General features: G+C 39.3%; 1 protein-coding gene across 3 annotated transcripts in view; it reads left to right on the forward strand.

Annotated features, from left to right (window-relative positions):
* Positions 1 to 13,655, forward strand: part of pla2g7 (phospholipase A2, group VII (platelet-activating factor acetylhydrolase, plasma)) — a 74,074-nt gene that overhangs the window by 42,058 nt on the left and 18,361 nt on the right. For all 3 annotated transcript variants that reach the window (XM_060853602.1, XM_060853586.1, XM_060853594.1), the window contains exon 6: positions 10,055 to 10,232. In XM_060853602.1, the coding sequence (XP_060709585.1) occupies positions 10,055 to 10,232 (178 nt within the window). The remainder of the gene's footprint in view (positions 1 to 10,054; positions 10,233 to 13,655) is intronic.

The raw sequence follows: 13,655 nt of genomic DNA on the forward strand, positions 1-13,655 counted from the left end.
TTTTTGCAAAGCCTACAATGGGGAACCTTATCAAATGCCTTGCCAAAATCCATATATGCCACATCAACCACTTTATCCTCATCCACCTATTTGGTCACCTTCTCAAAGAACTGAATAAGGATTGCAAGGCATGACCTACCCTTCACAAAACCGTGTTCAGTGTCCCTAATCAACTTATTCCTCTCTAGCTGATTTATACATCCTATCTCTTATAACCCTCTCCAACACTTTACCCACAACTGAAGTAAGGCTCACAGGTCTATAATTTCCAGGGTTGTCTCTACTCACCTTCTTGAACAAGGGAACAACATTCGCTATCCTTCAGTCTTCTAGCACTATTTAAAAGGCATCGGGATGGGTGTATAAATAAGAAAGGTTCAGAGAAATATGGGCCAAGTGCTAGAAGACTAGATTAATTTAGGATATCTGGTCGGCATGGACGAGTTGGACCAAAGAGTCTGTTTCCATGCTGTGACTTTGCCTTTGCCAAGGCTGTGTCTCTGATATGTTATTATATTGGAACAGCTGCTGTTTAATAGTTAAATAATCTAATTACTCTGATAAGCATTCCATAGAGTTAAGTTATTCCAGTTTCTTTCTTCCTTTTTGTATATATTTTATCTGGGGTAGAATAAAATATATCTTGCTTAAAGCCGAGTAGTGTGACCAATTGGATTACATATGGAACATAGCCTGTTTCACTTGTCTTCAAATAAGATAAATGTTAGAATCGAGGCTGTCTCCTTGATATATTTGTCGGGGGTTTGGTCTGGAACATAACACTGAGGCTCCTCAATGTCATATCTTAGTCAAATGCAGCATTAATGTCAAAAACTGTCAGTCTTGTCTCCCCTCTGGAATTCAGTTTGTCCATGTTTAAACTGAAGGTGTAATGAAGTTAGGAGCGGAGTAGCCCTGGCAGAACTCAAACTGGTGTCAGTGAGCAGGGTATTGCTGAGCAAGTGCTCCTTTATTTGCGCTGTTGATGACACCTTCCATCACTTTACTGAGTAGACTGATGGGGTGGCAATTGGCCAGGTTGGATTTGTCTTGCTTTTTGTGTGCAGGGCAACTTTCCATGTTGTCAGGTTAAGGTTGTAGCTGCATTAAAACAGCTCGGCTAGAGCCCTGCTGATGGTATTGTGGTGGTATTGTCTGGGACATTTCTATGTGTGTGGTCTGATTTACATGAGCATGATTATATCAGGCTATTGCTTGAATAATCTGAAAGACAGCTCTCCCAATTTTGGTGCTATCCCCTAGATGTTGGTAAGGGGACCATGCAAAGTCAAGAGGGCAGAGTATGCCATTGTCATTTGTAGCTAAGGCCACACATCCATCCAGTTTTGTTCCTTTTCCTTTTGACACTTGTTGATTTAATACAACTGAGTGACTTGCCTGCCATTTCAGAGGATGGTTGAGGGACAACCAGATTGCTGTGGGTCTAGAGACACATGTAGGTGAAACCAGGTAAGGACAGCAGTTTTCCTTCAGTAAAGGATATTAGTGAATCAGATCAATTTTCACAACAATCTTCAATGGCATCATTTGCGTTTTAATTCCAAGTTTCTACAATTGAAATTCAGTTCAAAGTCTGCCATCTTCCATGATAGGATTCAAACCCAGTTATCCAAGACATTATCCAGTTCTCTGGATTAATCGCTCAATGACACATACCACTGCATCACAATCTCTGTGATATAACGGTTATGACTGAACATAAGAGAAGTACCATGGAAGTGGTCTATTAGGAGGAGGATTGGTCAGAGTTAGTGAACTACTGTCAGCTGCTACCACCAAGGAAATTACTTGTTATTTTAACAGCATAGTCTCGGCACTGGGGTAAGTTGGAAACTAGATTTGAGAATCAAATAGTTTTGAAGAGAAAGCTGTGCAAGAGAACTCTTCGTAAATATCTGAGCATATTATGAAATAACATTGTCCTGTGGTCAGACGTGGGTGAGTATATGTTTGTGTGTAGTTTAACTGAGTTGGCTGGATGGCTGGTTTGGGATGCAGAGTGGGGCCAACAGAATGGCTTCAGTTCCCATATTGGCTGAGGTTTGTAAGAAGGATGCTCCTTCTCCATTTCTTCCCTTGCCTGAGGTGTGGTGACCCTAAATCATTACCAGTCATCTCCCTCTGAGGGCAGCCTCATGATCTGCTGAGACTATGGTGTCTTTACCTTTTTACATGCGGATATGGGATTGGGTTTCTTGTATGAGCAGAGAAATTTGGAATCTATTGTGAATGCTTATCAAAGCAAACAACCCCATTCACAAACACACAAATAGTTATTCTTCTTTATTCAATTTTCACAAATAGTCAAAAGTCCTCAATCCCATTGGACGGAAGGTTGCTTACCGGTGGTACTTTACTGAATATCTTGAATCTGTTTTAATTTGGGGTGGATTCTGTTTTGCCATTATCCCCTTGTTGACTGTCTCCTTCAGTAATTAACCTCTGTGAAGATTAGTTTAGAAGATGGAGTACTATTTAACTTAACCAATTCACCTTTTCATTCTCAAAAGTATCAAAATATCAAAAAATCTAACTATCAAAATATTCCCAAATACAAATAGTAAATAGTCAAAGGAAACCACACTAATTACCTTTCTGCTACCTCAATACTGCACTTAAAATCAAAACACATTACCCAGGAATGCTTAGCTAGCCAGACTTCACAGTTCCTTTGTTCATTGTTCACCTCTCACCTCTTGGCAAAGGGTTGTTCATGTGCTCTTGCTCTCTGGGAGTTACGCTAGAGGGCTTTGACAACTGTTAGGAAGCATTATTAAGGTTAGGTTGTGTTAAGAAACTTTATTGTTAGGTAGTGCTCACGTAAGGTAGTATTAGCAAGTCTGGAAATTGTTAGCTTCACTAGACAACAGTAAGCCATTATGTTACACTAAGAACAGACTGAAAAGCTGATGGCATAAAGAGGCCCCAGGGAGGGTGAACAGATAACAGGACATTGGAACCGTGTTAGATTGCACGTAGCTCATACTGAGGTAACAGAATGTTATCAGCTTGGGACCAATCCCATAAGAGTATACCGTATCCTACCAAATAAGGATGTAGCACTGGGATGCGAGGGGCTAAAAAGCTAGACAAAGAGAACAATAGATCAGAAGGCGCTTTCTCCAGTGAGCAGCAATCCTCACTGTATTTTGTACGGCTCTCTCTCATTAAACCAGCTTATATTTTGAATCAGATCCAGTGTTTCTCTCCTTCAAACGAACACGGGGACGGTAGTCCGTCCTAACACAACGCTTGGTTTTGTTCCTGAACTCTTATCGGCTTCAGTCCAATCAGACATCCACGTCGTGTTACAAAGCACCAATCTTCCCAGTGAGGTACCAGAACTGCTTCCCTTCTCCTTGATTGGCCTGAGTCACCGCCATTGTGTTTGTGATTGTTAGCACATCCACTCATTCGACTTGAGCAACTTTGAGTCTCCATTCGAGCTTTCCAGCCATGGCCAACAACCAGTTACCGGTGCCGTCTACTTCTCACATCCTGAAGAAAAAAAAGATGCCAAATGACTAGATTGTCCCCTCCAGACAATATTCTTTTTAATCATTGAGATATTCAGATAACTCATTACTTTTTATCTAGACATCTGAGAGTTATTGGTCAATGCTGTTATGAATCATGAAGCCTGACCATGCAGACTAATTTACGTTCAGTATTTTGTTTTTGCAGCTGTTATGAAATGCTGTCACCTGGCTTGTCCAGAATATCCAAGTTTCACCTTTGGGTAGATGGCCGCAACTCTTGTCAATATTTCTGATTCTCCAGAGATTAAGAATAGTACCAATTTCTTGAAGGAAAGTTATGTTGCACTATAATTAGAACATTCATACATGTTGTAATCATGACTAAATGACAATGGCTCTTTCTCTGTTTCCAACATCTTCAACTCCCTCCTTCCCCACCCCACCTCCAGCTGGAAGGTTCATCAATGAAACTGAGTCACTGTCAGCAACAACTATTGTAATCACTTTTTTTTAATTTAAAAAAAAAGCCAATTCATTGGACGGGAGCTACAGAAGTCTTGAATTAACAGTACAGCCTGTCATATTCATTTCTAACATTTATTCACAACTGACTGAACATTGCTGCTATGTGAGATGCATTCTCAAAATGTTGCTATTTACCTAACCTCTGGTTAATTACAAAGTGGGTTCAAGGTTCCTTCCTCATTCCACACAAATCAAACAAGTGAAAAGTAAGGAGTGATGCTGTAGATGCCCCTCAGCAGGAATAATTTGCTGATGTGGACATGTTCTATTGTTAAGGAAAAAGACAAATTTCATGGGTCACTGCTAAACCAGTTAGGTAAGGACATTAAACCTCAACAGTGCTTAAGCTAGTTGCCTTATATGTGTTGTCAGTTCTGGTATAATGAATGGCATGTAGACTTGGTCAATAGTAGAATTGCAGAATCATCAACATGAAGCTGTGGTCAAGTTGAAAACAACGGTTAAAATTCTGTCTGTTCCCTGGCTGATGTATGTAATATTTTGCAGCAAGCTCTAACTTTCCATAGTCTGGTTTTAGTCATTGTCACTATGACTTTTAACTTAGTCATTTCAACATTTTACTTTCTGTAGTCTTTGCAATTCTGTTATGAAATTGTGATCACCTGTGGTACCTGCCTTCTCCACTGATCAGCTAATTTAATTGTGGATGCAGTAGATTTTTGATTACAAAATCCCACATTATGTGATTTGCCTTGTATGGGAAACACTTTGCTTTTATTGCATGAAGCATCTTGTTTGCACAATATCCGGTGGATAGGTATGAGTTGGGTTGCTCATGAGTTGTTAAAAATTTTGTCAAGTGGATGAAAGCTGTGTCTTGTGTTGTTATTATTCAGAACTGTTGTTTCTAGCCTTAACTATGGATTATGTTCCTTAGCTATATTATGTCTTTGGCTATTTTCTGTTTGTAATAAAATCATGCAATACACTAATTGGATGATGATCTTTTAATCTCGGTTTGCAAAGCACTATATGAATGTGTGTGTTTGGTCACTGGTAGCTTAGCAGATCATTTGTTTTAAAATAAGATTGAACTGTTTTCTTAATTAACATGTATACACAAAAAAAAGTCTTCATGACCGTTTAAAGATTTCACCACACCCAAGTAGTAGGAGCAGAAATGTGAAAATGTATCAGAGATACATAAAGTGTACAGGTAATACTTTGTGCTTCCAACACCAAAGGAATAATGTTATAAACTTCATTTTCTCTAGATTAAGTAGATGTTGTGTTTATCAATGAATTATACAATAAGGGTGGATAAAATATAATTCTCCTCTAGATTTTGAAGTAGAGGATAAATAGACGTTTGGCTTCAATTCTGTAAGAAGAAGGGCTCATGCCCGAAATGTCGATTCTCCTGCTCCTTGGATACTGCCTGACCTGCTGCGCTTTTCCAGCAACACATTTTCAGCTCTGATCTCCAGCATCTGCAGTCCTCACTTTCTCCTTCAATTCTGTAAAGGCAACTTCTCTTTTATTTTTAAAAAGATAAGTCAGAAGTCACAGGACACCAGGTTATGGTCCTAACAACAGGTTTATTTGAAATCTCAAGCTTTCAGAGCGACTCTGCTTCATCACATGAAGTGAAGAGAAGCACACAGGCACAGAACTTATAGGCAGAGACTATAACCTGGTATCGTGTGACTTCTGATCTTGTCCAACTCCGTTCAACATTGGCACCTCCACATCATGGCTTTCTTTGACACTTTAGCAAAAGAAAAGGATCAAATTAATTTGGTGAACTGAAGACCCACAATTGAAGTCTTCAATTACAAAATTGAAGTTTAATGACCTACATATAAACAAGACCGTGAGCCACTAGTGGTTTGAGTTCACTTCAGAAGAACAGCTTTATATCATCATGAGATTAGATTAGTTTATGATGTTTCCAAGCAGAGACATAGTGTAATTTTTTTTCAAACTTTCAGAGCTGAGAAGTAGTATCTAGGTCATCAAAACTGAACAGAATCTGTTGAATAAGAAATTAAAGAATTAAGATAGTACCACCTCATTGGGATTGAGTATCCATAAATAATATTGCAGGGGGAAAATTAACTTTTGTGTAATAAATTTAGGTTCTTCTGTAAAAGAGCTTTGGCAGTTTTGTACGAATATATTCAGTGACTAGCCACAGTAACTAACTTCAAAAAGTGAACTTGTGATCCATCAATTCAGTTTCACTCTGGGATCTGACTCATTCAGTATTCCCATCAGCTGTGATCATAACAATTGTCATCTTCAATGATCATGATTGCCTGACATGGTCCAAAAGCTTCTTACTGGAAGAAATATAAAGGATGCAGTTAACCCTGCATATAAAAATAAAAATCTTCCAAGCTAAGTATTTGTTACTTTTCCACCCTTGGCCATTCTGAAGGGATGGGAATGTATATAAAGGCATTGCACATCACAAGTTGGAGGTTCAAACTTCTTATCATAGTTTTCATATCAGCTGATTTGTAAATTGTCCCCTATCCTAATTGTAAAATATGGTTACTAGATGGTACCTATTTCATGTTTATTTTTAAAAGTACGTAATTGTGGAAAAATTACTGTTATTACATTGTAATAAACACAGATTGGCCCCTGGGCTATGCTACTGTCGATGCTCTGGAAGATCTTCCAACCTACGTTCTCTAATTGCAGCAGCATATTTGCCCGAGGGGTAGTTGACTAATTACTACTTCAAGGAACCAAAAATTTTTTCCAGCAGTTTCTCTTTTTTTGTTGTTGTTGTTGTTGTTGTTGTTGTTTATAATTTGAGGTTTAGTAATAATGAGCTGTAGGTAATTTTGACTTGAAATGAATTAGTAATTGCCGATTATGAATTACAGGTGCATGCACATATTAATGCAAATTCAAAGTATTTAATTGTTTCTTCCATTGAGTTTATTTTGGTCATGTGTTCCTAAATATGTTTAACTGTCTGTGCCTATTTATTCCCCAATAACCTGCATAGCTATGAGTCCTCAGCCTTATTGCTGTGTACTGTCAATGATGCCGCTTTTTTTTCCCCAGAGCTTGATGTCAGGTGCTGTTTATTTCTGTCACTGTTGTAAGACTAATGTTTCCAAAATAAAAATAATGTTTGTTTTTCTGTGGGCCTTCTGATGTCACTGTGAGTGAGACGGAGAATCTCCCGAAATGTCATTCAGCATGTTTTAATGTGACAGCAGCTGACATGGGTCACATGGATTGCAATGTCGTTTTACAGTCCTATGCTCCTGTGTGTATTCTTAAGAGCTATGAAACTGCAACTTCAGTTCAAACAAGAAGTTGCTGGAATGGCAAATCTTACAGCAAGCATCCTGTGCTGGATTTTTTTTTTAACCTCCCCTTTCAGATAAACTTGCAGTCTTGCAATTTGTTATCATGGCAAGGTAATGTCAACATTTCATTTCACTAATCTAGCCAATAACTTATCTTAATCAAAAGATTTTAAAGATAGAAAATAGTGTACCTAAGTTTTAATTAGATGCAGAAAGAGAAATTGGAGGAAGAAGGATAAAAAGGTCAGAAACAAAATTGAAAAGTTCAAACAAAGAGGAGACTGTAACTAAGTTGTATTTGGGAATGCAATGAGTGAAAAGTGTGTGAAATATACGAACATTTTTGCTCCTATCCCAAAATTACTGCGTGAAATCCAGATATCAAAATAGCAATTTCTTATTTGAATTAAAGTTGCAATTTCATAGCTCTTCAGAGTACACACAGGAGCATAGGACTGTAAAATACCATTGCAATCCATCTGACCCATGTCGGTTACTGCCACATTAAAATCTACTGAATAAATGTAAGTTTCCCCACTGAACTGGAAGGTTCATTTTCAGGCATTTCATCGCCATACTAGGTAACATCATCAGTGAGCCTCTGGTGAAGCTTCTACCTAGTATGGTAATGTTACCTAGTGTGGTGACAAAATGTCTGAAAATGAACCTTCCAGCTCAGTGAGCAAATCTACATCCAGAACCTCAACCTGAGCTACAAATCTTCTCAAAACTCGCTATGCTGAATGAAATTTGTGAAGATTCTCCTGCTCACACTCAGTCACATCAGAAGGCCCACAGACTTGCATCCTGAACTTCCAACATAAATATGAAATATGGAAGACAAGACCAGATCAAAAATACTGAAAAGATGCATAACAAGTTTTGAAAAACTCTAGGAATAATTTACTACCTCAGAAAGAGAGCCTCGTCATTCCCTTTTGAGCTTTAAAGTTGTTTAATCCAGGTCTCTAATCATTAACAAGATAGTTACAACATGAACCAGCAGCAACTGGACTAAGTTTGATTTGCAACACAAGTCCAGCCAACACATATCATGCATTTCATTTTGATGGAGGGGCTCATGGTGAAGTTGGCATTTTTTTTTTGTTTGGTTTTGTTGAAATTAACTGTGGAATAGCATGAATAGTCCAGCACTTTATGGAAAATTGGAACTCGTGTTGTATCTGCTTCACCACTAATTGATGAGTGGTTTATAAGAATTGTTAATAATACTATAAATTTGGGAAAATTCTATGCAGTAATTTATGGGTCCATGTTTCTTGATGGTCCACAATACAATAGCAGCAACTTGTATTTTTTTATACTGCCTGTGATGTAATCAAACCTCTCGAGGTGCTTTATTTATATTACATGATTTGGTAATGAGCCACACAGTGATATCAGGGGAGATGGTCAAGGAGTTGTGAGTCTTAAAGGGAAACTGAAAAGTACAGAGATTTGAAGAGGAATTCCCAGAACCAGAAAAGGTTAAAGCTGCAAGCCGGAGGACAGAGGAGGAGGAAAAGTTCAAAAGGAAAAGACTGTGATAGGTTAGAAGACAGCTGAGATTGTATTATTTTGTCATAAGGAGAAAGTGAGCACTGCAGATGCTGGAGATCAGCAACACATTTTCAGCTCTAGAAAAGCGCAGCAGGTCAGGCAGCATCCAAGAAGCAGGAGAATCGATGTTTCGGGCATGAGCCCTTCTTCAGGCATTGGTGAAAAAGGGCTCATGCCCAAAACGTCGATTCTCCTGCTCTTTGGATGCTGCCTGACCTGCGCTTTTCCAGCAACACATTTTCAGCGCTTATTTTGTCATAAGACAGGAGCAGGTGTAGGTCATTCAAACCATTTGAGTCTGCCAAGTCATTCAATGAGATCATGGCTAATCTAGTAATCCTCAACTCCACTTCCCTGCCTTTTTTCCCAGACCCCTTGATTCTTTGGTGTAATGAAAGAAGACGTAGTAATGGTAAAGAACAGGATTCAGCTAATAATTTTACCCGCTTCCCCAGATACTAACTTGTAGAGTCATAGAATCATACAGCATGGAAACAGACCTTTCGGTCCAACCCGTCCATACCGACCAGATATTCCAACCCAATCTAGTCCCACCTGCCAGCACCTGGCCCATATCCCTCCAAACCTTTCCTATTCATATACCCATCCAAATACCTCTTAAATGTTGCAATTGTACCAGCCTCCTCCACATCTTGGCAACATCCTTGTAAATCTTTTCTGAACCCTTTCAAGTTTCACAACATCTTTCTGATAGGAAGGAGACCAGAATTGCACGCAATATTCCAACAGTGGCCTAACCAATATCCTGTGCAGCCGCAATATGACCTCTCAACTCCTGTACTCAATACTCTGAGCAATAAAGGAAAGCATACCAAATGCCGCCTTCACTATCCTATCTACCTGCGACTCCACTTTCAAGGTGCTATGAACCTGTACTGTAAGGTCTCTTTATTTTATGATTAACCTCATATTAGCAAACCAACAGAAGATATTAGTGTTGACGGAGCAATATGAATTTTATCTTCAGTTCAGCCTATTATTTCCCTATCTTTTATCTCTAGGCGCAGAGTAGATTATGCAGTCCTTCACGTTTGCTCCACACAAATGAAATTATGACTGAGCTTTTAACCAGTTCGTTGATTCTAAAATTAATCTTATTTTTACTTTCTAAGAAAATTGCTGAGGAAAAATCGACTTTGTCTGTTCATTTCTCAGGGATGGGTCGGCTTCAGCCACCTACTACTATGAAGAGAAAGTGAAAGCAGTCAATAAAGTAGGAGAATCAACCTCCACTAGCAGTTCAGCACTTCCTTTAGATCAGTTGCAGAGGAAATGGCTTTATTATAAGCCACTTAAAGAGGGAGAGCAAGAATTTCCACTCCGGAATGACCAGGTAAGGCATTGGGAAACTATTCTTGCATGTTGTACAAGATTACCTCTGTTGTGGAGATAGTAAACATGCATCATGGCGATCCAGAGCATAACTACCTTTTTCATTTGGGAAAAAAAAGGTAACTAATTCATGGGTGTCTTGAAAGTCAAATTTCTCATTCGTGGTTTTCTGAATTAAACCTATTACAGGTGGTTCTGGTATAACATGCATTTCAGCAGCACAATCTGGCTGTAACATCACTGAAGACTTGGGGAGCAGTACTTTGGAGAACGCTTATTGCCTCCATTGGCGATAGCGCGATTCTAGTGGGGATCGGTTCACACGCTCGTTCTACACATGCGTCAATATGTGCACCAAAATCACCGTGCCGGTCTGCACGTGCACTGGTGTCTGTGCCATTCTGCATATGCGCCAGTGCCCGTGCATGCTCAATGCTGGTGCTTGTCTTCATGTTGTTCTGCACATACACCAAAGTCTATGCACCATTCTGTGCATGTGCAATGTCTGCTACCGACAGAGTAGCTTTCTGTGAGAAGTACTGTATAGAGAGCACCTTTCTTAGGTATTTTAAATGTACGGAGTTAAATTTACTTTTGTTTTATTAATAAATATGATTTCAACCTTCATTCAGGCTGTGCTATACCTAGCATTAGACTTCTGGATGATTTTTAAGCCATCGTGAGAGATTCTTTTTGTTGGTCTGCCCCTAACCCCACTTTTCCCATAGGCCCCGTTATTTATATTAAGTGAAGTTTCACTGGAACACGGCTATGGCATTATAGGAGAACTACCTGCAATTTGCATTAACCTGGCCTGTTTGTAATCTGCCTTTGAAAGAGAACTTGGTCCAGGTCTCTTAACTAACATTAATATTCTGGGATTTGGAGATACTGGAGTGTACAAAATTAAAAATCAGACAACACCAGGTTATAGTCCAATAGGTTTATTTGGAAGCACTAGCTTTCGGACAACCACCTGATGAAGGAGCAGCGCTCCAAAAATTAGTGCTTCCAAATAAACCTGTTGGACTATAACCTGGTGTTGTGTGATTTTTAACTTAATATTCTGGGAGTTATGAATGATGAGGTATGATCGATCAGATGCTAAAACAATGCAAATCAAATCACACCAGTGCAAATTCACATAACTAATTTGAAGCATATTTAATTATACAGTCACTGCAGAATTTCTTTATTATTCACTTGTGGGATGTTAACATCAGTAGCTAGGCTAGCAGTGATTGCCCATCCTGCAGTGAAGAAATGAACCACATTGCTGTGGGTCTGGAGTCATATATAAGCCAGCCCAGGTAAGGACAGGTTTCCTTCCTGAAGCGACAACAGTGAACCAGATAATTTTTTAATGGCAATCAAATTTCACCATCTCCACAGTAGTGGGATTCAAACCCAATGTCTTAGAACGTTGACCTGGGGATCTGGAATATTGTCCACTATGTCACCATCTCTCCATAATATATAAAAGTCCATTTGACTCATTACTATTCTTCTTTTGGGAATAGACTTTGGTTAATATTCTTCAACTGTGCAGTTTCATCTACAGTCTCAAAGCTGAATGTTGTCTATGTACCAATCGCAATTTAGTGATAACCGACAAATCATGGATCCTGATATTTGTTAGTTTTAATTTTGTTTTGTAAAGCCAAAAGATAGTATAAAAAGGCAAAAAGCAAAAGTATCAGCATTCTTCAAATAGACATGAGGCTTTGTAGCCTCAGGACTTTCGCCCCTTGGTTTTCACTTTAACAAGCAATTTTATCTTGTGACAACATACGGAAGTCCTAATCTTGCCTGATATTAAACTGTATAAAGAGTCAAAAGGTGTGGTGCTGGGAAAGCACAGCCAGTCAGGCAGCACCCAAGGAGCAGAAGAGTCGATGTTTCGAGCATCAGCTCTTCATCAGGAAGTCCTCACTTTCTCGTATTAAACTATTAAATTAACCATAAGAACTACAGTAGGTTAGCTGTCACAGAACATGGAGGTTTAACTATTGGATGTCCAGTAGAGAGAGTTTATTCCTGAGGTGTTCACTGGTTACAAACAGTGTTTTCTGTGATTAGTTGATTAATGCAATGGTGTTTAATTGGATACATTAAGGAAGCTACTACTGGTGATTTCTTTTTTAAATAAATTGGTGGAGATTAAATTTAAAGGGACACTGGCAGCTGAATTGTAGGGAAAAGCCATTTATGGGACAGGATGTATAGTGGAAATTACAACAAAAGTTCTTGCTCCTGTAGCTGTTCAAAAGACTAACTTACTGGGAGAAGTTTGATTTGAGAGCTAAAGCTTTCAGATATGGATATGCCTGTCAAAATGCTACTAATTTAAACAGGCTAGGTCAGTTGTTAATTGCACCAGAACGTGCTCTTTCATGCCATTTTACCGAACGTGTGACAGAAGGTGACTGGAGTATTTTTGGAAAACCATCCAGTAGTTAGGTAATCATCCTTCTCATGTTTGTGAAATTGGGCCTGTCATTGTGATTGGCTGTTTGAACCTATTTGACAATTGAAGGTTTTGCGTACACAATATCCTCCCATGACTGCGTCGCCAAATACCAGACTAATGCCATTTACAAGTTTGCTGATGACACCAACATAGTCAGTCGAATCTCAGATGGCGACAAAACAGACTACAGGCGGAAGGTGGAAGACCTGGAAAAATGGTGCACTGAGAACAACCTGGCTCTCACTGCTGGCAAAACCAAGGAACTCATTATTGACTTTCGGTGGGATGTTACTCATGCTCCACTACACATTAACAGCACAGAGGTGGAAAGAGTGGAGAGAGTCAAACTCCTGGGAGTGGTCATCAACAACAAGCTTTCTGGACTCTTCATGTGGATGCACTGGTTACAAAGGCCCAACAACGTCTCCGCTTCCTCAGGCAGGTGAGGAAGTTTGGCATGATGGTGAATACCCTTGCCAACTTTTATAGGTGTGCCATCAAGAGTATATTGTCTGGATGTATCACTACCTGGTATGGCAACTATACCATTCATGACCAGAGACGGTTACAGAGAGTGGTGAACTCGACCCAGGCAATCACAAAGGCCAACCTCCCATCTATAGAATCCATCTACCAGGCCTGCTGTCATGGAAAGGCCGCCGGCATTCTCAAAGATCCATCTCACCCTGTCAATGCTTTTCTACAACCTCTACCATCGGGAAGAAGGTACAGAAGCCTGAACACACACACCAGCCGGTTTTATAACCGTTTCTACCCTACTGTTGTTAGAATACTCAATGGACTCACAAACATTTGCCTGTACCTGTGTTTTTGTTTTTGCTACTGTTTAACTATTATGTACTTATCTATGCTTCTTAACTACGTGATCTGCCTGTATTGCTCACAAGACAAAGCTTTTCACTGTGCTTTGGTACACATGACATTCAATTCAAT

Source organism: Hemiscyllium ocellatum, chromosome 3, assembly GCF_020745735.1.
Source record: "Hemiscyllium ocellatum isolate sHemOce1 chromosome 3, sHemOce1.pat.X.cur, whole genome shotgun sequence".
Lineage (NCBI taxonomy): Eukaryota > Metazoa > Chordata > Chondrichthyes > Orectolobiformes > Hemiscylliidae > Hemiscyllium > Hemiscyllium ocellatum.